We start from the raw sequence: 23,110 nt of genomic DNA, 5'->3' as shown, positions 1-23,110 counted from the left end.
CCGAGCATGAAAGGACATCCCTTTGATGATGACCGAGCCTTTCTGCCTCCTTCATGGTCGCTTTGGTGGCTCAAAGGGCAGAACAGAGGCGAATTCACAGTGTCACATTCAGATGAACTTCAGCCTTTGTGGCTTTGATATGCCCAGAAATGTGCACACACTTCCATATGATGCAGATAGTGGCGTACTTGTGCTGTGCGCTGAATGAAATCTCCAGCATCTAATCGCCCGATCGTCTTGTATTTGCCCAGAGTGACTCAAAAAATCCTCCGTCAGCAGCATCAACTCTTCACACATTCAATTGCATGGTATTGTTATTTTAAGTTGAAGGATCCGATTTCAGCGCAGATTTGTCTGTCTTTCTATTCTGCATAAATTACACACACAACACTTGAATGCATGATGAGTCGCGATAGCATCGTAATTTAATTGATACGTACTCGTACTCAATTTGCGTAATGACAAAGTTATGACGACGGAGAATGACATCTTATATGGTTAAGTGAGATATTGTGATAAAAAATTAAATGATATAATTGGATTCCGCATGTATGAATTGCAAACATGCAAGAGTGTGAACAATGTCTGGGAAATTTACACTGTATATTGTCCAGTTTTGTTTGCCTCATCTCTGGGTGGAAAGATAAACAAATTGGCCTCTCGGACGCACTGGAGGTATTATGAAGAAATTAATTCGGAAGGACACAATTTAATCGACTGGCAATTTGTGTCTTGTACACTCAAATTCAGCGCGCGCTGTTTTTCTCGCGACAACTCACGCGCCCAGATGATTATGATCCACACACGGAATATGGCGAACGATAATTGTGAAATCAGGAGCCCTCTAATCCCAAATCCTGTGCACGTTGTGCGAAATTTTGCATCAAGCATAATTTGAATATCCGTGTACATGCCTCGAAATTATCCCACTATGTATTCCGCATCTCCGATGGTGGCACATTGTATTCATGCTCACGTGAGCCTCCCTCTCCCCTCGCCCAACTCCAATACGTCAGGTTTTGGTAGCTCTCGCAGTTAGAGAACTCTCACCACACACTGTGTGTGCGGAGCTTCTTCTCCTGCTGTCCCATCATCCGCCCCGAACAATAGAACTCTGTTATCATATAGAAGATTTAATCATTCCGTATGCAAATTAAAGTGTACACACAGGCACTAATGTATTACACGCATTGAGAATGAAATCGTTACTTGCCTCCATTTACGCACATTCACTCAAATTGCGCACTCCTTCATTATCCTAATCATAATCGAGAAATTTCCACTATCAAATGATAAGCGTGGAGTTTCTCACTTGCTCTCGTCTCGAAACATAATTGAATAATAAGCAATGCTTCAATTGCGATTTGATTTGATTGCAAAGAATCAAAATTTGAATAAAATAAACCCAAAAAATGATAGTTTCTCAAGTTAAAATGCAAAATAATCAAAAATTGAATATTTTGACGCCACTAATTTAATTTCGCATCTCACACCTTATGACTTCCTGGCGTGATCCTGGCCAGGAGAGAAGGAAGTTTGAACGCGAGAATTAAACTTTTCGTGTAGAAAATCCCGGATTTATCATTAGTTGATCAAGTTTGAAATGCATGTAGAATTTCCGACGGTATTTCCCAAAGGCAAATACTTACTCCTACTTTTAGGTGTTCAAATCTAGCTCGTGGAAAATTTCGCGATCTGTTTTCTCTATTTTTTGCTGTTCAACTAAAATTTAAATAAAGATTTTCCTCTCGCAAAGCTCAAGAGTATGAACTTGAAGGAAAATCTTGTGGAAAATCGTGAATCCGAGCTTCTCATAAACTAAACAGTGCGAGAGTGCTTATCAATGTCATTTGAGCATGCAGATGAACGATCTCTAAATTTATACAATTAGCAATTGATCGATTGCGAGGCAGAAATTAATTTCATATTCAATTACAATACAGATTGAATATATCACAAATGCAATAGAATTTAATTGAACGGGCGAATAGTTAGTCATTCCATCCCTGCGTAGCATTGAGAATTTATTCATATTCCATTAATTAAGATTAGAGAATACTATATCTGTGGGTGGCCAGAAAATTACAAATTACTCTCCTATTCGGCTGTACATGACGACAATTGACTATGCAAATTTCATAATTCCTGTCCTGTGTGTGCATTTAATTGTCTGATTATCTGATATGTACAGCATTCAATGATAAATTGGTCCAATTCAGTGGATGAAGGATTCCGCGTGTCACCAGCACGATGTGTTGTCCTGCTCCTTGTTGTGCACATCAGGTACAAGTGATCCATCTTTGCACATCCCCAATGGATGCTTCCACCCGACATGACACCCCTATTCAGATGGATGGTGGATTTCCGGTGGGTGGATACGAAAGAAAATGGGAGATCAAATAAAACTTGCAAGGTACAAACACACACACGCCATTGCTTCCATTCGCTGGAAAGCGTGGGGAAAATAAATTTTCTAAAAACAAATACAAGGAATGTATCTAACATAAATCTTTCCGGATTCCTCCATTCTCTCTATCCCCCTCGAATATCCACCCCCAAAGGATGAGACTCTTGTGGCTGCGCTGGAAGATGTGCGGCGCTGTACATAACTCTGGGTGGTGGAGAGAAATAAGGCTATAAAAAATAAACGAAAATAAAATAAGGGTTTTCTTATCTCTACTGCACTTTCTTTCGAGATTTCTCATTTTATGACGGTATCTATCTCCTCTTTCACGTCTTAATACAAAAGGAAAGCTCCACATCTGAAAGTTTCATTTTATTTTATGGCTCCCTGACAAAATGTTATATGTGTGAATTTTTTCCCGATAAACATAAATACATATTACCCTATGTACACATGGCTAGGGATGCCGCAGTAGTATAACTGAAAAACAAAGAGGGGAATTTAAAGATAGCAATTGATGTTTCCCTATCCTTTTCCGGTATTTCATGCGATACATCTCAAACGGCAAATAGTTGCTTGATTGCTATCTATATTTGTACAAATCTCCTCCGACTGCCTTTTGCTCCTTCTTCCACTCTGTATTTTCTCTCGCTTTTTGACTTTTCACAATTTTTATATTAAAACGCCGAAGCCGTTTTTTTTGGTGCGAATTCAATCCTTGCCCTTCAGACTAAGCGGCGCTTGTTTGGCAATCCTCTAAAAGTCCACAATAATGGGAAAACAGATTAGACTATTATTCCGCCACGTGTCGGGAAGCGTCTGAGCAACAAGAATTGGCGTGAAAAACGGGGCATCACGTCAATGCTGAGCTAAATCTCATACATTAAATCCAATCAGGCGGTTGTGGAAGGAGTTGAAGGAACTATAAATACACCCACCATTTATCCACTCTTGTATTTTTCTCCGATTTCCCACCCCGGATTCGAGAGCATGTTCGCACATATGCAATTCATACATCCTCTGCAAAGGGGTGTATTAATAGATGCGCAGCACAAAGAATCTCCCTTCGTTTGCGGCACTAAATGACAACCGCCACCCTAAAAGCCAACCCCGTGCTAAATGGCAATATGATGATGTGATTTTAAATAAACTGGCTCTCGACAATCGAATTTGGGAGCGTATGCTACTCACTGGCTTGGAAATTATTTAATTATCTATAGAAAACTAAACACATTTCAATTTTAATGGAGCACCGCGTTGGAATGCTTTCGGTTCAATCGTTTCGTGATGTCGCACTGGAAATTCTGTGGGCGAGAAGAGCAACTTGAGGAGCTCCCGTGGGAGGGGGTGGAAATTGTTCGCAAACACTGACTAAAGTTTGCCAGGCTCTTCTGTTGTTATTGTTCATGAGCACAACAGTTTGAAACCCGATAATCACTTCTCAGACTGGAGAATTTCTTTGCTCAAAACTATACACCGCCGAAAAACTGATTATTCGTGCGTAAGCTCGAGAGCATTAGGCGGATTAGAGGGCGAGTAGTTAAGATGGTGTATCGTTCCCATATTAATAACTGCTCCATCATATTATTTACACTTTATGGGATTAGTTGAATGATTCGGTGACTTTGCGCCCTTTCCATGCCCGACCAGACACCCCATGAAAAGCGACCCAGGGAGAGTCAGCTTCTCTCCCACGAGGATATTCGGGACATATGTAAAATAAATCCTTCATGCTTAAGACTGAAAATGACCCACGACGCGTGTCAACTTTACTGCCTTTCCATTCACACTCACATGAGCGATCACAATGTACCAAATCCTGACTTGTCCTTTTCGCAAAATGCGCCATAAATTCCCTGCAAAGTCATCAAATCATTCTGCTCTGCTAAATTTTTTGAAGCTAAATAGCAAATAAGGTTCTTCATATTAATGAGATTGTCTGGAATTCAAGAAGAAATTGAAATTTGCTAAGAAAACTGTTGGTATTTTACAGAATATTGTTAAATAATCTCTTTTGTCATCTCAAACTTTGCCATGATTTAACTCATTTCATGGGTGAAAACTTCCTTGCATTGACTAAGCGCAGCAAATTTATTTTCTGTATTTTTTCTGCTCTATTCCTGGAATTCATCCAGTTGATTTGTTATCATCGTCAATATACTTTCCGCGGTGATTGCCATTTGATATTATCAGTTAATCTATGATTATGTGTATCACCACCTCGAGAGTTTATACGTGAGAAAATATTCTCGTAGATGATGTACAAAATTTCGTGAGAATCTCGGGATCCAGATGAGAAAAATACAACGAAAAAAAAGGTTCGATGCGCGGAAAGATGAGAAAAATCGAGAATCATATCATTGTGAAATTTACCCAAAATCTCTAATATCCATCGCTCTGTGATACAATTTAAACAAACATCACACTTATCTTATAAATATTCAATAATTTACACCAGCTATTTAGCGATAGCATCTCAAAGCGATAATTTATGAATGTTTACACCTTCTAACATTTTTTTTTCGCCTTCTTGGGGTTGTGTCTCCTCTCGCGCGTACATTTTTCACCATCCAAACATGTACGGTGTGTGTGTAGATAAATGTATGCATCTCTGATTTTTACATGTGCGCTATCTCCTTAGCCAATAGGCGCGTCTTCGTGATGCTATGGGAATTTCGCGGTATTCGTGCCTCATCGCACAATTTGTGAATTCCTCCGCAACCCAGAATGTCTGGTGAGTTGCACTGCGATCGTCGTATCTCACCAGCTTCGCGGCCAATCTATTATATTGCTATCAACCCAAATGCTTCTCGTGCCTCTGGGATGAGCGCATAAAAAAGCAGTTGATGCCATTTTAATTGACATGACGAGAGTGACATTTTCAATAGTCACGTGAGGTCAAATCTTTTTTGACACGCGACTCACAGTGACAAAAAAGCATGAATGATGGATTTTCCCGGCTCAAGAGAGAGCGAGAGAGAGCAAATAAGAAGGCTTCGATGGGTTTTTTGAAGTGCGCGCGCGAGCAAATAAGTTTTCATGGCGCGGGAAAAGGAATGGCATAAAATTGTAATAAATTTTCAAAGTGACATAAATTAAGTCAACCAAATAAGAGAGGCGAGATTGGCTAAGGGTTTTTGCGGAAAAGTTTTTGAGAGAGAAAAGTTTGATTGGGAGAAGAGGGATTTCTTGGGGAAAATTCTCCCCGTTTAGCTGGCAGCGCAAGAATTTAAAGTTGCAACTTTGAAATTCTCGGGCTGAACTACAAATTTTCCGCAGAGATATATATGTGTATATAAGCGGGTGATGTATATAGGGGAGCAAGACACCGACCAGAAGGAGGAAACCGCGCGCTTTTCCCTGGCAGCAGCAGAGGGTGTCTCCTGTGTCTGGGCGCTGCTGCCACACAAACGAGTTGGGTTAAACATGTATTTTCCAACGAAAGAGATAAGGGTGATGAATGACTTTGTTCTACTTTGCGCCTCCATCCACCGAAAGCCACAAGTTTAACTTTGCACAAGAATTGGACGGACGTTAGATATAATTCCGAGGAGAAACCAACCCCTAGCGAGGATTTCCAATGAGATTCTGATTGTTCATTCGTTCATGAACGCCTTTATTACATATAGATAGGATGTGCGTTCTGGGTGTCATGTCAAAATGAAATAATGATGCCAACCTCGGGAGCACAGTGAATTTTCTCTCCCTCTCCCAGTCAATGACACACAATTGCCAATTATTCCCAAACTTTTCTGTCTGTCTTTCTCACTTGAAATTTCACAGCACCTCTTTTTTTTGTTTTCCTGTCTGTTTAATTTCACTCTCGACTGAAGTGTGAAAGAGTTTGTGCGGGTGGAGGGACAGAGACAAAGGAAACCACCCCCGGAGAGAGAGAGAGAGAGTTCGCCACCTTCGCTCAATAATATCTATATAGCCGTGGTGACGAGAAACCACAAAGAAAAGGGGTTGAAAGGACGAGAACGAATAGAAGCTCACCACCCAGCGGATATTGTTGAAAGTCTTCATCTCCGGTCCAAGATTAAACTCTTGCATGGCTGCCACCCTTTCTCCACTCTGAACCCTCTGGGTCTGCTATGTGCGCCCATTTGCATACATACATACATAGCATGCAGCCAGAGGGTGTTGAAATTATACCCACAAACTCTCCATCGAACGTATCAATCCAGCAAAATCTATCGCGAAATCGGCGCGGCATCAACTGAAGATTGACTTTTTGGGGAGAAAAATGTCGGCATGTCCGTGAAAATGTGCAATTAATTGGCCACAAAGTCACTCACAAGACGCTCACCCTGTGCAGATGTGTGAAAGAGGAAATTTTTGCCCACTCTTGGCGTTCAACACCTTTCTCAGACTGATTGCGAGGATGTGGCGGTATTTCGTGCTTGCGAAAAAACACACAAAAAAGCTGCACAACTAATTAAGTAGCATTCAATAAAGCCAAGCGAAAGGGAGGATTGGAGGAATTTCCCAGTACACTTGCAGTGTTTGCGCACACAGAAAAAATGTTTGCATTCGATAAGGATATCTTGATGAGATTATTTAAAATAGGGAGAGAGAGAGAGAAAAAATGTATATTATATACAATACTTAACATGTAACAGGGAATAAATTAAAAAAAAACCTCCTATTGAAAATCCCTCTGTGGAGATTAAATCATTTCCAGCCGCATTCAATAATCCACACAATTTCCCTTATTCCCTCAATAAATTTTCACATCACCGGAGCTTAATTTATTTTACATTTTACACTTTACTCCCTAAATATTTCTTCCCCATCCCCCGTGCTGAGTTATAAATAAAAAAATAAAATGTATGAAATCACATGGTATTTTGTGAAAATGGGAAATATTTTAAAAGTCGCACTGTAAATCACGCAGATAGAATCTTGTTCACTTTCTCACTCACACTGTGCTTTGGCGAGAGTTATGAGGCTTGAGGGGGTGGTTCGGTGGTGTATTCTCAAAAGTGTACACAGATATGCACAGTCGCAAGCTCTGGCTGTGCTTAAAAATGTGTGCGGGCTTAAATTTAATTATCACATCCCATTGCGAACAATGTGAGTGTTTTCAGTAGTAAATTTTATGCAAATTTTAGTGCTTACGTGCCTTCATATCGAGAGGACAGAAAGTTGTTGAATTGTTCCAGTGTTAAGGAGAATATCCAATTGAAGAATCGCTTGGATGTGAATCTTTCCATTTCTTTTAAAGACACAAAGATTGTTGAACATTTAGTTAAATTTACCAAAAACTCTGTACAAATTTCTTCGAGTTCTGCGACTAAAAATGTCTTATAAAATACTGCTAAAGTATCACCATTGTTTTTCAGCAGATTTTCTTTTTATTATCCCGAAAGATTACAAGTATTCTGTTATTCCGCCTTGGGTAGAGAAAAGCCAAGACACAGAATGAGTGCGAAAATATACTTTGCGGGAGCTGACAATTAGCAAAAGGAGGGATTTTTTTGGTCTTGAAAGGAAAACTTTTGCCATTACCGGCCATTATCAAATCATAAAATTTTTATTATAGTTACTCTTGAGTGATATAATTCAGAATTTTATGCTTTGTCTTGATTTTATGGCCTTTTCTTTTGCACAGGCACAAAAAAAGGAAGAAAGAGATATGCGAGGAGAAGCGAGAAGGGTTGCTTTAAATTTGATTCTGTACTGGGAATAAAAGGCAAACAATAACACTCATCACGTTATCGAATTGTGAGCATTTGTGACAATATTCTCTCAAAAATAATTTCCATTGTGCGAAAGGATAAATCGTAATTACTAGTATTATTGTTATTGATAAGGCGCATTCAATGACAATAGTTTATGGCAGAGAGAGAGAGTTGGCCATCAGGAGTAATATAGAAAAAGCATATAGTGCAATAAAATTAATGTTGATTATCAGTAATTATTGGAAACATTTTCAAATTATTCGCATGTTTATTGTATGAACATTAAAAAAAGGACATTTTAATAACATAATTATCTCTGAATAGCATAAAATCCATTTGGCAAACAATTGTTATTGCTTATATGGCGCCCATGAAAGAGCGCACACAGAGTTTATCATTTTCAGTGCTTGAATAGTGATTCGCAAAAAAAATCAAATTGGAGTTATTTCGATATTATACATTTCACAATTTTATTATGCACTTCTCCACCCCCTCAGAATGTCTCCACCCTCGCGCTTTGTGTGCAATTTGGAATTAAAACATTGCGCGCCACCCTTTCTCAACCCCCAGAAATTATTGCTTTCAGCCCAAAAAATTGTGCGATAATTGTGGGTGGCGAGAGTGCCAAAGGGGGAAATATTGGAAGCGACTTTCATTGTTGCCATTTGATAACCGCCAATGCATTCATTGCCCGACGATTGGCGGCGCAATTCAATTTAGTCAGCAGCCGAGAACGTGGTAATGACGTGAAATGTACAATTTAATTCAAAACGCAGCTCATCGTTTTATTCTCTCTCTTTTTTCAATAGTCATTGCGCGCATCGAGGAAGTCTCAGTGGATTGTTGGGGGGCAAAAAAAGGAGGTTTATTGGAATTTGTTACCATTATACTCTTGTTAAATGGATGCTTTTCACAACAAATTCACTATGCTTTCATTGCTGCATTTGGGGCTCTAGTGGAAATTGCTAAAAGTAATATTGTGGTATGAAATATTTGCACGTTTTTCATATATGAGGAACACACGAGAACCGCCCTAAATATTATCTCTCCGGCTAATCAAATCTATAACTATGAACAAGACTCTGCTGGCATTTAATATGCGCGAAAAGGTGCCACTCTCTTCCTCACAATATTCGATGGTGAGCACAATATACGCCACTTCTTGAACAACCTCTCATTGCTCTAACTTATGCCCAATTGCACAAGAACTGCGCTCAACAATCGATCGACGTTGTGCCGTACTCAAAATATTTTCTGTATTTTATTGTTGAGATGAAAAACAGCAAAAAATAAAGAGAAAACTGAATTTTTTGAGCAGGAAAATTGAGATTTGCTATAAACGTCCTTAGGATTGAACAGAGAGAAGAATATTTTAATATACAGTAGCAAAAAGTTATTAAGACACGGGTTTTATTTTCTAAAAAATTCGATACTTTTTATAAAGTAAGACTTCCCTTTAGTTTTGAGTTAATTTAGAGAAATATGTATAAAAGAAGGGTGAAAAGTTATAAAAACATTTTGTTTCTCATCTAAAATCTTTTCATTTGACAATAATTAGTAGGATAACTAGAAATAATCTTGAGTTCTGAATGTCTAGAGGTTGTCTAGAAGAAAAATTACCTCATTTGAAGTCTTCGTACAAAAGATTTGGACTTGATTTTTGGGTTTTAGGTTAAATTTCGCGGTTCATTTCTTCTTCCCTTCCGCATAGCCGCGGCCCAAATCTCGTCTACAAGTTATTCTTTAGAAAATATAGACTAAAAACATAAGTGAAAAGTTCGAAGACCTCATAAAAAATCGAATTTTTCACTATAAAAAATCCCATATCTTAATAACTGAGCAAAACTGAATAAAATATGAATATTTTTAAGCAATTCGTGACGCGTGCAAAATGCATTAACAATTAAATTTCAAATTGATGAATTGCAACTCGAGCACTTGGCGATCGGCGCGAGCCTTCGTCCTGGCATGTCTTATTTTCTCTCATTCTTTTATTTATGGCATTGCACTATGTATTCCAGTGTTCTAACATGCATCGAGCACAATGAATGATCACACGGAGGCCACAAACATGGCTTTGCTACACCTGGTTAAATACTTTGCATATTTTTATTCGCCTCCTTCATTTATTGGGTGGTATGAGTAAATCGCCCGTTGGCAACTTCTTCTTCCCAACATTTTATTATATTAAAAAGGCACACACAAATGATTTCGGTGTGTACCTCTCGATTGTGGTCACGTTTGGCCAATATTTAAATTTTTTCTCAGAGCAAAATATTCTCCAATACCGCGAGCATATTATTAATAATAAAGAGCCAAACACACAGCGAAAAATCCCCATTGAATTTATTATGCAGCGAAAAATTCCTCAAATGTTTTTATTTTTCAATCGTTAAGAAAAGATACACCTTCCTCAGCGTTCAGCGCGGTGACCTTTATAATTTGAGGCTCTTTCTCTGGGCTTGCACAATATGCGAGAGTGAGTTCTGTCCGCATATCGCGGGCCATTTATCAACTAGGGGAAGGTATGTGTGCTTTCGGATTTTTCGCGCAATCCGCGCTGATGTTTGATTTGATTAGGAGCGCATCAGCCGTATTAATTTGTCGCAATTTCGATGGCCAGATTGGGAGTGAACAGTGCACTCGAAATCGATCACATCTGACGGACAAACAACTGTGTGATTATGCAGTTAATTACTGCAGATTGAGCGGCGAGATTGCACAAATTAACCACTTGTGCATTTCTTTAAATATTAATCTCTCGTCACATTACCTTAATTCCCCTGTAATTCAGTGTGTGCGATATGGGAATTTCTCCTCTCTGTGCAAATTCAACATATCACCGCCGCCATCACGCGCGAGAGGGTGAGGAATTGAAGATTTCCATTTTAAGATTTCACTCCGCCCGGCACAAAGTGTCGTATAAATATTCCAGAATTGTTTTTACATGAAGCCAAACGCCAGAAGAAAGCCAGGGCGGGGAAAATATAATTTTCCATGCCGTAAAATTGGCGCGACTAGAATCAATGTTGGGGGCGGGCGATGGACCCAGGGAGAGAAAATGAGTTTTCCGAAAATGGCAAGCCCAGAAGCGCGCGGGCACGGAACAATAAAAATGTAGCGGCAGCGGGAAAATAAATCCATTACATCCAGAAATGACACGCATAAAGTACCCATTTCGGCGACCTCTGCCATGTCTTCCAATTACCTGATTAAATCTCCCCCACGCGCAATTTATGCTGTCGTCTCTCCAGCTAATCTGTGCCAATCATATCAGATTTCGCTCCTGCATCGGAAGACAGAGCGTCGGCTGTGGATTTAGAACCACAAATGTGTCGCTCGTTGTGTTTTAATCAGATTCCCAAGACTCTTCCTGCTCATTCTGGCCTCTCTCCGCACACACACACTTTTTCGCCCGGCGCGCAATTGTCCTTTTCGCAGGAGGGAAAGCGCTGCGAAATGGATGAGTAGGATTGAAGGGAGTGAGAATTCGTGACAAGAGCGAACGCAGAAACCATTTGCACCAAGATTTTCACGACAAAGAGTAAAGAACATAGAAAGAAATCCACACTTTTGGGAGGAAAATCAGGCTTTGGACAAGAAATCATATCAAATTGGATAAAATGAAGGATTTTAAGCAAAGTAAAACCTCTGAAACAATATAGAGAAAACTAAATTTTTGGATTCCTGCTAAAAATTCATGTCTAAAATTTAAAAAAAAGAGATTTTAGAAATATTTTAAACATATACAAAATATTAATAAGGCAAATAGGAAATTATTGAACAAAACATCCTTTAAAATGGCTTTAATTTACAAATTTCATGAAACCACTGCACAATTCCCATTTTCTTTAAGGACCCTTTTGATATTTTACCCTCATCAAGTATACTGAAGAGTGCAAAATTCCGTGTTTATCCTTCCAAATCTCAGTTCACGCTATGCGGATGTGCGTCCGCGTTTTTTCCTCTGGCAGCCTCACAAGAAGACTCAAAATTTCACCCCGTTCAATTGCCCTGGCGAGGCTTCTTCTGTTTGCTATTTGTGGGGTGGAGTGACGGTTTTTTAAGCGCTCGCCTGATTGCGGGTGCGTGTGGTCTCGGAAACAATGGCACGTGAGTGACATCCATCTTCAGGAAGCTGCATTTGCCAGTGCATTGACGAAGGCATGCGCGACTTTGGCATCGAAATTTGATCCTCTCACTTGAGCGTGCTTCATCTTATTTTCGCCACTCAATAGCGAAGCCCATTTCACAGTGATTTGCAGCGCCATTCGCAATCATTTGCTGTGTATTCACCGCTGCCGGAACCTTAATCTCCATTTGACGGAAAAATATGGATGGCAAAGCGGGGGGAGAACGTCAGGATATCAGCAATGGTGAGCGGGATACAGCCAGAGAGAGAATGGTTGGGCTTAAAAAACACACACACAGCCACATAAATTTTGGCCACAGTTATAAAAATTCACTATTTATTGCCCGCCGATAACGTGAGAATTTATTAGTTTTAAGCACTTTCAAAAATTAGTTTATATCGTTGCTGCAACTGGAAAGTCATGGCTTAAAGTTTGTCCCCCGCCAGCGAGATTTATGAGCGCTTTCACAAAGAAATCCTGCAAATTTCGCAAAGAGATTAATCTCGCGGGATATTCCTCAACATTTAGATGTGAAGTGCGCAAAAGTTTATTGACGTTTCCAGAACCGAAAAGCATCGCAATATAGAACACATTCCGAAGAGGCGTGTACATATTTTGCAGCATAAACTCCCTTCAATTTTCATACAGTTTCACAAGCATAAAGCATCTTGTTAATCGCCTCAAAAGTTCACCGTGGTCGCTCTTCGATAATTCCAATTTTAGAGTGAACAAGCCACATTACCTTTTGATCACTCTTCTCATCTGCAGAAGCGCATTATCGTGCCGAGAGGAGAGAGAGAGATTCCTTCCTTCAATTTTGCATGGCAGAGTGCTCTTGAGCTATATATTCAATCATTTATTCCCTTTAAGAAAGCCCCCAACTTTTAGCTCTTTTTTCCATGCTCAATGCTGGGTGAATTATAGGGACCTAATCTGCGTGGAGAATCTCTCCGTGGCCCGAAAGCACTCCCCTTCGGATGATGGAGAATAAGCTGAACAACACACAAAATAGAGAAGGTGGTAATTATCACCTGATATGAAGGTGTAACATTTAGAAGACTCACACTCCACTTTTCGGCTTGTTTTACCACTGCAATCTGTGAATTTTCTGCCCCTGTGCGGAGCCTTTTTCCCGCTCTCCAAGCGTCCCGAAACTTTTCAATATTGCATTTGGCAGAGACAGACTTTGAGTGTGGAATCTGTGCGGTTTTGCGTCTCCTTCGCGCTCTCCGCGAGAGCCTCGAATTTTTTGATGATGTACTTAGCGAGTGGCACAAACTGGATACTCGCCACGGAGCACCACAAGGAGGAGTTAACTGGGAATACTTCGATCGATATCAGGGCGAAAAGTATATGTTATAAATTTTAATGATAGCCATTAAAGTGGAGAAAGAGACGATATGGTTCAGAATCATTGCCCAGCTTCAACTCAGCGTGAGTTGATTTGCACAAAAGCCAAGTAGGATGAGCGGGACAGAGAGTGATTTTCTCAATATGAATCCGCGCGCACACATTGCAGCTCCACTGTTGAGAAATGAGCGGAAAATTCACTTGCACCGCCGAGTGGGATAATTGCAATCCAGTAATTGTACTGTAACCAAACATGCTTTATGTCTTGTGCACTTATTAAAGCTAATTCACTGCAGATGCACGAAATTGTGCGCCTGTAAATCACATTAGAAATAATAAAAAATGGGAGAAATGCTCGATATGCAGAAGTGAATTATCGGGAAATGATATTTCGAGAAGGCCAGATATCACTCTAGCGCATTCACATTGTGTCTGATTTACCATGCAAAACACTAATGCGCCGATACAGAAGTTAATGTCAGGCGATGCATTGAAATTTCCAATGTTTCGTGGAGTCAATCAATGTGAACAGTTGAATTCGGCGATAATTCACTTTAATATTTAATGCAAAACACGAAATATTACAGTTTCTAAGGGACTTATGAATTATAATTTGAGGGAATTTGCTTATTTCCTCAAGATAGAAGGCAAAAACAGAGCAAAATTCTGATTTATTGACAATTAGCGAAAGAAAAACTGCTAATCTTTGAGAAACTAATTGAATTTTGTGCTCTCTTAAGACTTTGAAGCCTATTCTAAGGAGTTCTAAGGAGAATTTTCAGCTGCTCCGAATTTTCCAGCGTCTGCTGGCAACGTTACTTTCCGAGAATATCTTATTGACAATTTTTACAGTCTTCCCAATGTTTCACGAAACGGTCTTTTCGCTGGCGAACAGTAGCCCTAAGTCTGAAGGATCGCCTCGTGGGGCACAATCGCCGGAGAATCTCCCCGAGTGGGTGTAATTCAGTGACACAAAGTCGACCACCAGAGGAGGCTGCGCGAGGACCTTCCTGGAATCGCGCAGTGACGCTGCGGATCTCGCGGGGAGGCGATCTGACACGGCTCACGAGTGCCCATCGCGCCTCGCATGCATTTGCCCTGGTCCCGAATCGTGTGTAATGTGTTTTGTCTTGAGATATTTCGATTGATCACGCCCCCAGCCCCAAGTCAATCGTTAGCCAATAATATATTGCTGGGGAACACATTTCGCTCAATTTCATTTTCATACACCGAGAGCAGGAGAGCGAGGCCACTTTGCACCTTCGCCTCTCGCTCGCGCGCGTTTGGTCCTCGTTGAGCCGTGCGCAGCATCATAATGAAAAATAATAATCATAATCACGGCGAATATAGTATTAATACGATAAAAAAGGGGGTTGTTTCGCATGATTCTTTCGCCTTGCTCTTATTAATCCCACCAAACGATGCGGAGATGCAGAGGCGCGCGAGAAAAAAGCGCGCACATTGTCTTGGCCAGTGTGTGAGAAGATTGTGAGAAAATCATAGCATTAACTGGGCGCGATAACCTCCTCGCGATCGCCACAGACTCTCCTCATCCGTCCTGCATTCGCGATGCGTCCAATTCGCGCGCAGAGGCCTTTGATTAAGTGCTTTCGTGTCTGACCACAAATGCACATATTGTCGGTGGAGGTTGTATGTAAATAGTAATGAAAGAGAAATACAGATGAGAAATTGCAACAACTGGCTGTGAAGTCTCACACTCACCTGCCGCCGCCCAATGGTGTGTGGGGGCGGGCGGACTCCTCAAATGCGAGCGCGTCGCTAAACACAATGCCCCGCACATTGCAATATTGTGTGATTTAGTGCTCAAACAAATTTCGCTGATGGCACCGATTGCGATGGATTGAGCCACAGCCTCGCCAGCTTGCAATTCCCGTGATTCTCGGCGCGCCCAGGTCCACGGCGTGCAATAGCTGCGAGATGTTGCGGCGAAAGTCCCCGTCTATTTGCGGAAAACTCCCTCCCTTTCCCTGTTCTTGCCCAATTTACAGCGCACGCCGCAATTAAGCGATCTGGACCACCCAGAGATGCATTCCCGCGCAGCTAATTGAGCGACGATTAGATGATTTGCCGCACTTTTCTCGGGAACTCATTAGACAGGCAATTCAAGGGAGTGTGAGCCTATTTTTAGGTTCCTCCCAATTGATTGGGCGCAACTCTGATTTCAGCGATAACACACAGTGATAGAAGTGAATCTGGCAGTGATATTGATAAAGAACATGATTTACTGGAAGGAATTCAGTGAAGAGTCGTTATTACGAAAAGGAAGTGATAAAAAGGGCGGGGCTTTCGAGTGGGCGGAGTGTTTCTCATCGCAATCATGTAAAGAAATACGCCAGACATTTTCATCTATAAATTAACTTGTGAATTTACACTTTTGCACTGCAATTGTTCCATAAATCAATTAAAATTCTTTCCTAAGCCACAGAGAAGAAAAAACAGACAAAAATTCTTTTTATTTCAATAAAAATTATAATTCAATTTATTAAATAAGCTTATTAGCTTCTCAAACGTAAAATAATTATTTTGTAGTTTCTACTCATTATTTTATTCTTCTTGTCTTACTCGGCGTTTTTTTCTCAGTGTAATTTGTTCTTCCACAGATGGCGCACGCGTCCTCGTGAATCTTTGCTACATCCCGGACACGCTCTCAACTCTCTCTGACTGTCGAAGAGCCATAAAGAAAATCCATAATCAGCTGTCATTTAGCATGCCAGTCAAGGGAAAAATCCCATATTTTTTCGTTTCGCCCTTCGTTCTCAATTTTTTACCATTTTCCGGCAAAATAAGCCAAATATGGGCATTCTGTGCGTGTAGATCGTGTCTCGAGTGCACAATTGAGTGAATTTGGAGTGTTGCAGTCGCGCCTTGAGAGGCGGTTTTTGGGACTTTTCACTTTCAAAATTCCACTTTTCTGGCCACAGAGAGCAGTGAAAATTGGGAAAACCCCCCGTTTGCTGGCCAAGGAAGTCTGGGTTGTGCTGTGAGAGTGGCGGTCGTGCTTCTGGGGGCGCTAAAAATAGATATTGCGTCGCAACCGTGAGCGGAAGTCGCGGACAATGTCGCAGGCTGTCCAGATGATTCCCAGCGGGATGTTCACGCTGAGGGCGCTCATGACGCACTTCGACGCGAAGCTGTCCGCCGCGACGGACTGCAGCGGCTTCCCGCGCCAGATCCTCGCCCTGGTGGATCGCAGCAACGAGATCCTGTTCCGCTTCGCGCGCACGCCCAAGGATGAGCGCGACGTGGTGCTGAAGCTCCTCACGTGGTTCAATGAGAAGGGCAAGGAGGTGCAGGATATCTGCTTCGACGTGACCGGGAAGTGGCTCCTCGTGCTATGTAAGATTGCGGGGCTTTTTGCGCGTCCGAGAGTGACTGGGAAAGTGTGTGTTTCCTTGCAGGCGACGACAATACTCTTCACGTGATCCCGGCGCTGGCCATCGTGAACAACAACCAGATCTCCTCGTCCATCTACAGCAACGAGCAGATTACGTCGTACATCATCCCGTTCGTGGGGCCGCACGAGTGCCCCAATCCCAGGACGTGTCCCAACAACTTCTATCGCCCGCCGTCGCTCGAGCTGGAGTCTTCGCTGCGCCGCATCGGCTCGGACGCTGAGGGCGAGAAGCTGACGCTGGACGAGCTGTACTCCAAGCAGCGCATCGACAAGCTGCTCTCCACCTACTCCGCCTCCAGCACGTACACTGAGGACTCCCCGGAGGGCGATTCGGAGGCGAGGCCGCAGCCGGCGGCGGAAGCCTCCTCGCCCTGTCCGTTCCCCACGGCCGTCGTGTGGTGGCAGACGAGCAAGTGCAAGAACAGGGCCATCATCGGCTACTCGGACGGATCGATATTCATCGTGTGTAAGTCACTCTCTGGAATATTCCGGACGCGCGCCACTCACTGCCTTATCTCTTCACAGCACTCACGCCGAACTGCCCTCTTATCGCCTACACAGCTGTGAGTGGCTGCAGCATCGAGAAACTGCGCATCTGCCACGACTCTTGCGGCGAGACCACGACTCTGCTGGTGAGTTCTGAGGCTCCTCTGGCGCAGCAATGAGACGCATTTCCACCCACTTTCCTCCCTTTGCAGATCCACACGACGAAGAAGTCGCAGTGGAAGCTTCTGCTGGAGCACAAGAAGATCAACTTCACGTATCCCGGCGATCCACCGAGCCCGGAGGCTGATGGGAAGGTGCAGGAGAGCGAAGAGGCTGTGGAATCCGCGCCCGAGGGCAATTCGATTGACAGTGACTGGCAAATTGTGATAACAAAGACTGACGATCTGGCGATTTCTCCACCGGGCGTGCCATCGATCAGTGTCGACGCGGCGGACGAGGGTCAGCTGGAGGAGGCGCCGAAGACCGGAGGCGCTGACATGGCAATTCCGAAGCTCTTCCCGTCCGCCATGGCGAAGTTGACGTCGCTGAAGAATATGGGCGCGAAGAAGATCGGCGCGCTGAAGCAGATCCTGTGCGAGGCGAAGATGCGGAGCGCCGAGGCGGCCGGCAGGCCCAAAGAGGAGGCGCTGTCCTTCGAGATCATCGAGCCGCCGTGCATCTCGCCGGAGATCCTGACCATGGAGACGGGGCCGCTGTACATCGTGCAGGTTGTGGAGAAAGTGCCATACTTGACTGCGCTGCATCACGAGGTGAAGACGCTTTCCGTGCACACGATGGACATCAATCTGCGACCAATTCACATCTACGATGTCCCTGAGCACACGGAGAACATCCTCCTGACCAGGAATTTGGTGTTTGCCGTGCACAAAATGACACCAGAGGCGGCGGAAGATGCGAAAGAGGGAAGCGAGGCGAGCGAGATGATTCATGCTTGTTCTGTTCTCAGTCGAGTGCACTCTGAAACGAATCTCGAGGTGGACTCTGTGAGTATGAATTTTGAGGAGGAAACGGAGAAACTACTTGGTTTTGATAAGGGAAAGTGTTGATAAACGCTTTGGTGTACTTGCAGAGATACAGAGAGAAGTCCCTGGTTGTGCGCTTCCCGTTCACGTCTGAGAAGATCCTCAATATTCATCGCATCGCGACGCTCGAGGGCACAGTTCTGTGCTCTCCGCTGCGCGATCACACGCCGCCGCGGGATGAGCAGCTGAATGGCATCAATGTGATGAACTACGTTAAAGTGCGCAGTCAGTATGACAACAGCAATGAGATGGACGACGCCAAGATGCTGCAGGCGGTCTTCCCGGCCGTGCACTACGAGAAGTGTCTCGTGGTGACGGACAAGAATGTGTACTGGATTGAACTGGCGGACAAGCCGGAGAATATCTTCCTGGCGTTCGCCAGTCAGGCGATGTGGTCGCAGTGCGAATTCTTCTGTGATATGTTCAATATTTCGTACACTCAGTGCATCGAGTTCGTGGGCGATGAGTTGCTGAAGCAGAAGAAGGTCACACAGGCGCTGATCACGTACAACATGGCCAGAGTGAGTTGTGTGTGCTTGTGGGGGATTTGCGGAGTCTGAAGGACTCTAATGCATGACGCTTCCTTCGCAGATTCCGCCGATAAAGACGGCCATGAAGCTGGCCATGTGCGGAGAGAGTTACGCGCTTCTTCACCTGTGCGCCATGGCTCTGAAGTCTGTCCATCTGCTGAAGAGTCAGTATCCGACCGGGCCTCACATGGCGGCGATTCTGAAGGATGCGGAGCTTCGGAATGTTCCACACAAGGTGACCTCTTCGGTACTAAATCCTTGAGATTTCATTTGCAAGCCCTTTTTTCTTTTTCTACCACTCCTCGAATGCACGGCGGTTTAAGTGTTAAGTAGGCTAAAGTGTGACGTTTTTTGTGTCCTTTTTGCAGGCGCCAAAGAGCAGCGGAACCAAAGATCTCAATTCGGGCGTGAGTTGCAGTGATTTCAGCTACCAGAACGACGAGGTGTCGACGGAATTGCAGATGCCAATGACTTCGCAGTTCCATCTATCCAATCTCATGTTCCTCACGCTGTGCGAGAAGACGCTGACGGACAAGAACTTCATGCCACTGTGGAATTTCATTGGCAGCAACACGAAGTTTCACATTCAGCTCTCCAGTGCCATTCTGGCTCAGAGTGGCCTCTACTCTTCTGCCATTCTCCTGGCGAAGACGCGAGGCTCTGTGCTGGAAGTGTACAACAATCTCGTGGCGGCGATTGCCCAGGAATTCGGCACGGACATCAATTATTTGCTGTACAACTTGTCTGACGAGATGTTCATGGAGTGCATCACCTACTTACCCTCAATCTCCATTGACTACTTCGCCTCTGTCAAGCGCTCAGTTCAGCGATTCAGCGTGTATGTGCTGGAGAAGTTGGCCATTCAGCTGAATCCATTCTCGCACGTCTTCCGGCCGATTGTGTCGAATCCCTCGATCAGGGACAGAGACATCGCCTGCGTGATGCCCAACAACATGGACAGCGTCTACGGGGGCTTCTATCGGGGCCTCGTGGAGGCGTACATTGCCGTGCTGATAAGACTGCACGAAGTGAAGGGATCGACGGATCACATCACAAATGCACTCAGCAATTTCTTCATCAATCACGAGGAGACGCAATTTGGCGTGCGCAAGGACGAAACAGTGACACTCTCGGCGGGCTTCGCTCACAATGTCAGTGTGATTGATGGAGCGGCGTACATTTGGGGCTCACCAGCAATTCCCTATGCCATCGACATGGCTTTCAGTACAAACGGTGAGACTGAAATCTTCACTCCAAGAACCATCAACTCACATTTTCCCTCTCTTCGCAGATGTGCACTCTCTGAAGAACTCACCGAGAACCATTTCCTTCCTGTCTGATCTCCAGATTCGCGTTTATTCGGCACAGTGTGGCCGCACGCACACGCTTCTCTACACAAATAATGGGGTAATGATGGCGCAATTGAGGTAATGAAGTGATTCTGCAATGTCTCTCTCTCTTTTGCAGCTGTACGCGATGGGAGCCAATCATTTGGGACAGCTGGGCGTCGGAGCGCACATGAGTCAGGCTCTGCATCCGATGCTCGTGCGCGCCTTCGAGGGGAAGGTCATCACGAAGCTGGTCGCTGGACAGTATCACAACGCCGCTCTGGCCGACGGGCGTCTGTACACGTGGGGATGGGGCGTTTACGGGCAGTTGGGCCACGGCTCGATTGCCGACGAACCGATTCCCAGGGTTGTGGACTTCTTCAACGGGAAGGTGAGTGGACAAAGCGAAAGATTACGTGGGATAAATGTTCTCAATCATCATTTGCTTCCTTATATCCCCAGAAAGTAGAGCAAATATCGCTCGGACACGCTCACACGCTCGTGCTTTGCCGTAGTGAGGATGAATCGGAAAATGTTCTCTACGTGTTCGGATCCAATTACTTCGGGCAATTGGGAGTGGGTCACGATGTGACTGTACCGCGGCGGGCGTGCTCCACGGAGAAGAGCAGCTTCACGAAATCCCTGGTGCCGATTGAGTTGAGATTGGGTGAAAAGATAAGACTGATTCACACAAAGTATTTCTGCAGTGTGAGTATTCATGAGCAATTTGATGATTGACCACAGAGTTTGCAATGTTTGTGCTTCTGTTTGCAGTTCGCAGTCACGGAGGAGGACAGGCTGTACACTTGGGGATCATCGCCGCAGGCGCTGCGGCTGATCAATCAGGCGCGGAAGCGCGCCAAGGCGTCGCAGCGGGCGGAGATGATGAAGACCACCGAGGAGGAGAAGCCGAGCGAGGAGAAGGTGGAGGAGGAGAAGAAGGGAGTGCCGATCAAGAGGCAGAACAGTGCGCCCAACATCTCGTCGATGGTCAGCGAGCCGTCGATTGCGGTGAAGAGAGCGACTTATCCGAGGCAGAAGAATGCGCTGCTCGAGTCGCTGAACATCCAGACGGACCGGCAGGAGCGCAAGGCGGAAGAGGAGGCGGCGAAGGAGGCGGCCAAGGAGGTGGAGGCCGGCCTAGAGGAGTGGACGGAGCATCTGGTGCCGTCCGAAGTGGACGTGAGCCTGGTGAATGGGCGCATTGATCAGATATCCAGCGGTTTGTACCACTTTGCGTTGCGCGTCGGCGGCGTCTTGTACACGTGGGGCAAGAATCTGGAGAAGCAGCTGGGCAACGAGGGCAGTCGCGCGGACGTGCTGATTCCCACGGAAGTGGAGACGGTGCAGAGTGTGGTGAGTGTGGAGTGCGGAGCGGATTACACGCTCGTGCTCACTGTCAATGGCAGGGTGATGGCGTTTGGGAACAACAACCAGGGACAGTGCGGCAAAGACACCGAGCGCAGCGCTATTCAGCCCAAGTGGGTGCGCCTGAAGATCTCCAAGCGGCACATTCGTTTGCCGGACGGCAGTCTGTGTGTGGACACGCCGTTCGAGGTGGCGCTGCCGCGGCCGAAGATCTGCATGGACGAGGCGGACGCGATGGTGCGCCTGAAGAATCTGCCCGCCTTCCATCCCAAGTTCCTCAAGCGCAGTCCGGTGGTGCATCGCTTGATTGCCAACATGAAGTCTGGCGTCACGACGGTGGACTCGAACTTGAATGACTTCTGCACGACGGAGTCGAGTCTGGACGCCGCCTTCGGGCGTGCGTCCGTGTGGAGCGACGGCGGGAATAGTGTGGAGAACTTCATGGGAACCACGCCGACGGAGGCGTCCTCTGAGGAGTTTGTCTATTCGCCGTCGGCGAGTGAGTGCGACTTCGTGCCGGACGCCGCAAACAGTGACTTCATTCACTACTGCTTGTTCATGTTCCACGGAATTTACGATGGCGAGAGCATTGCACAATTGTGCGCGCACAAGCAATTCATTGTGCGCCTGAAGATGCTGAGCTACAAGTATGTGGAGGCCTTCCGCATGTGTCTGGGCGAGTGTGGCGATGCCCAGAAGGCGATACTGCTGTTTGAGCACTTCACCAAAGATGAAAATCTCATTCCCATTCACATGGAGGACATCAAGGTGTTCGTGCAGGAGATCTTCGTGCGCTTCATTGTGGCGAAGTGGGACGTGAAGCAGCTGGAGGAGTACTTCTTGGCCGATCTTGACTTCTACATCATTCAGCTGGCCTACGTTCTCTTCTTCTGCAACAACAACACCGAACTGGAGCGAAGCGCCCTCAGCAAATACAAGTTCTTCTTTGGCAATCTCAAGACCAGCGATTGTGAGAAGGTGGAGAAATCCGAGTTGATCTTTGAGAATGTCTCGTCGGGCTTTAACATAATGGTTTGCCAAAGATTGATTGAACTCTACGATAAGATTGAGCAGAGTCACTAAACTTATCAAATTTTACCATTTTTTGTTCCCTGTACAAATAGCAATGATTTTTATTAGTTGATTTTAAATGAATTAGACGTGATTGACAGTGTTTGGAGGTGACCAGAAATGATTTTATGAAACTGTACTTACTCGTGCAGAGACTTTTGAGTTGTTTTTTATTTAATTCTGTTGCGTTTCTTGCACACTTGAAGTGTCTCAACTTTTTTCCTTGGATTTGATACCTTTGATATAATGGCGTATTTTTCTTCAGCAATATTTGAGGATTAAGAGAGAGAAAGAGAGG

At 44.5% G+C, this 23,110-nt stretch overlaps 1 protein-coding gene across 2 annotated transcripts; it reads left to right on the top strand.

Annotated features, from left to right (window-relative positions):
- The first annotated feature begins 16,178 nt into the window (after window positions 1-16,178).
- On the top strand, window positions 16,179-23,096 carry LOC132258029 (uncharacterized). Of its 2 annotated transcripts, none has more exons than XM_059755126.1 (11): window positions 16,179-16,928; window positions 16,991-17,452; window positions 17,512-17,618; window positions 17,685-18,476; window positions 18,563-19,036; window positions 19,107-19,280; window positions 19,414-20,278; window positions 20,337-20,452; window positions 20,513-20,764; window positions 20,836-21,081; window positions 21,148-23,096. In XM_059755126.1, exons 1-11 carry the CDS (start codon window positions 16,649-16,651, stop codon window positions 22,822-22,824), a joined length of 5,445 nt encoding a protein of 1,814 aa, XP_059611109.1. In that variant the 5' UTR covers window positions 16,179-16,648; the 3' UTR covers window positions 22,825-23,096. The 2 variants fall into 2 exon arrangements, with proteins under 2 accessions (XP_059611109.1, XP_059611108.1); XM_059755125.1 differs by having other exon boundaries at window positions 19,107-19,292.
- The last annotated feature ends 14 nt before the right edge of the window (window positions 23,097-23,110 follow it).

This window comes from Phlebotomus argentipes, unplaced genomic scaffold (assembly GCF_947086385.1).
Source record: "Phlebotomus argentipes unplaced genomic scaffold, Phlebotomus argentipes genome assembly scaffold_4, whole genome shotgun sequence".
In the NCBI taxonomy this organism is placed as follows: domain Eukaryota; kingdom Metazoa; phylum Arthropoda; class Insecta; order Diptera; family Psychodidae; genus Phlebotomus; species Phlebotomus argentipes.
This window is presented reverse-complemented; position numbering and strand designations above follow the sequence as displayed.

Bases quoted from the DNA above. Each gene is read 5' to 3' on its own strand.
- LOC132258029 (XM_059755125.1), top strand. From the start codon at position 16,649: ATGTCGCAGGCTGTCCAGATGATTCCCAGCGGGATGTTCACGCTGAGG. The intron at 17,619-17,684 runs GTGAGTTCTGAG...CTCCCTTTGCAG, and splicing joins GCGAGACCACGACTCTGCTG to ATCCACACGACGAAGAAGTC. The intron at 20,453-20,512 runs GTAATGATGGCG...TCTCTTTTGCAG, and splicing joins TTCTCTACACAAATAATGGG to CTGTACGCGATGGGAGCCAA.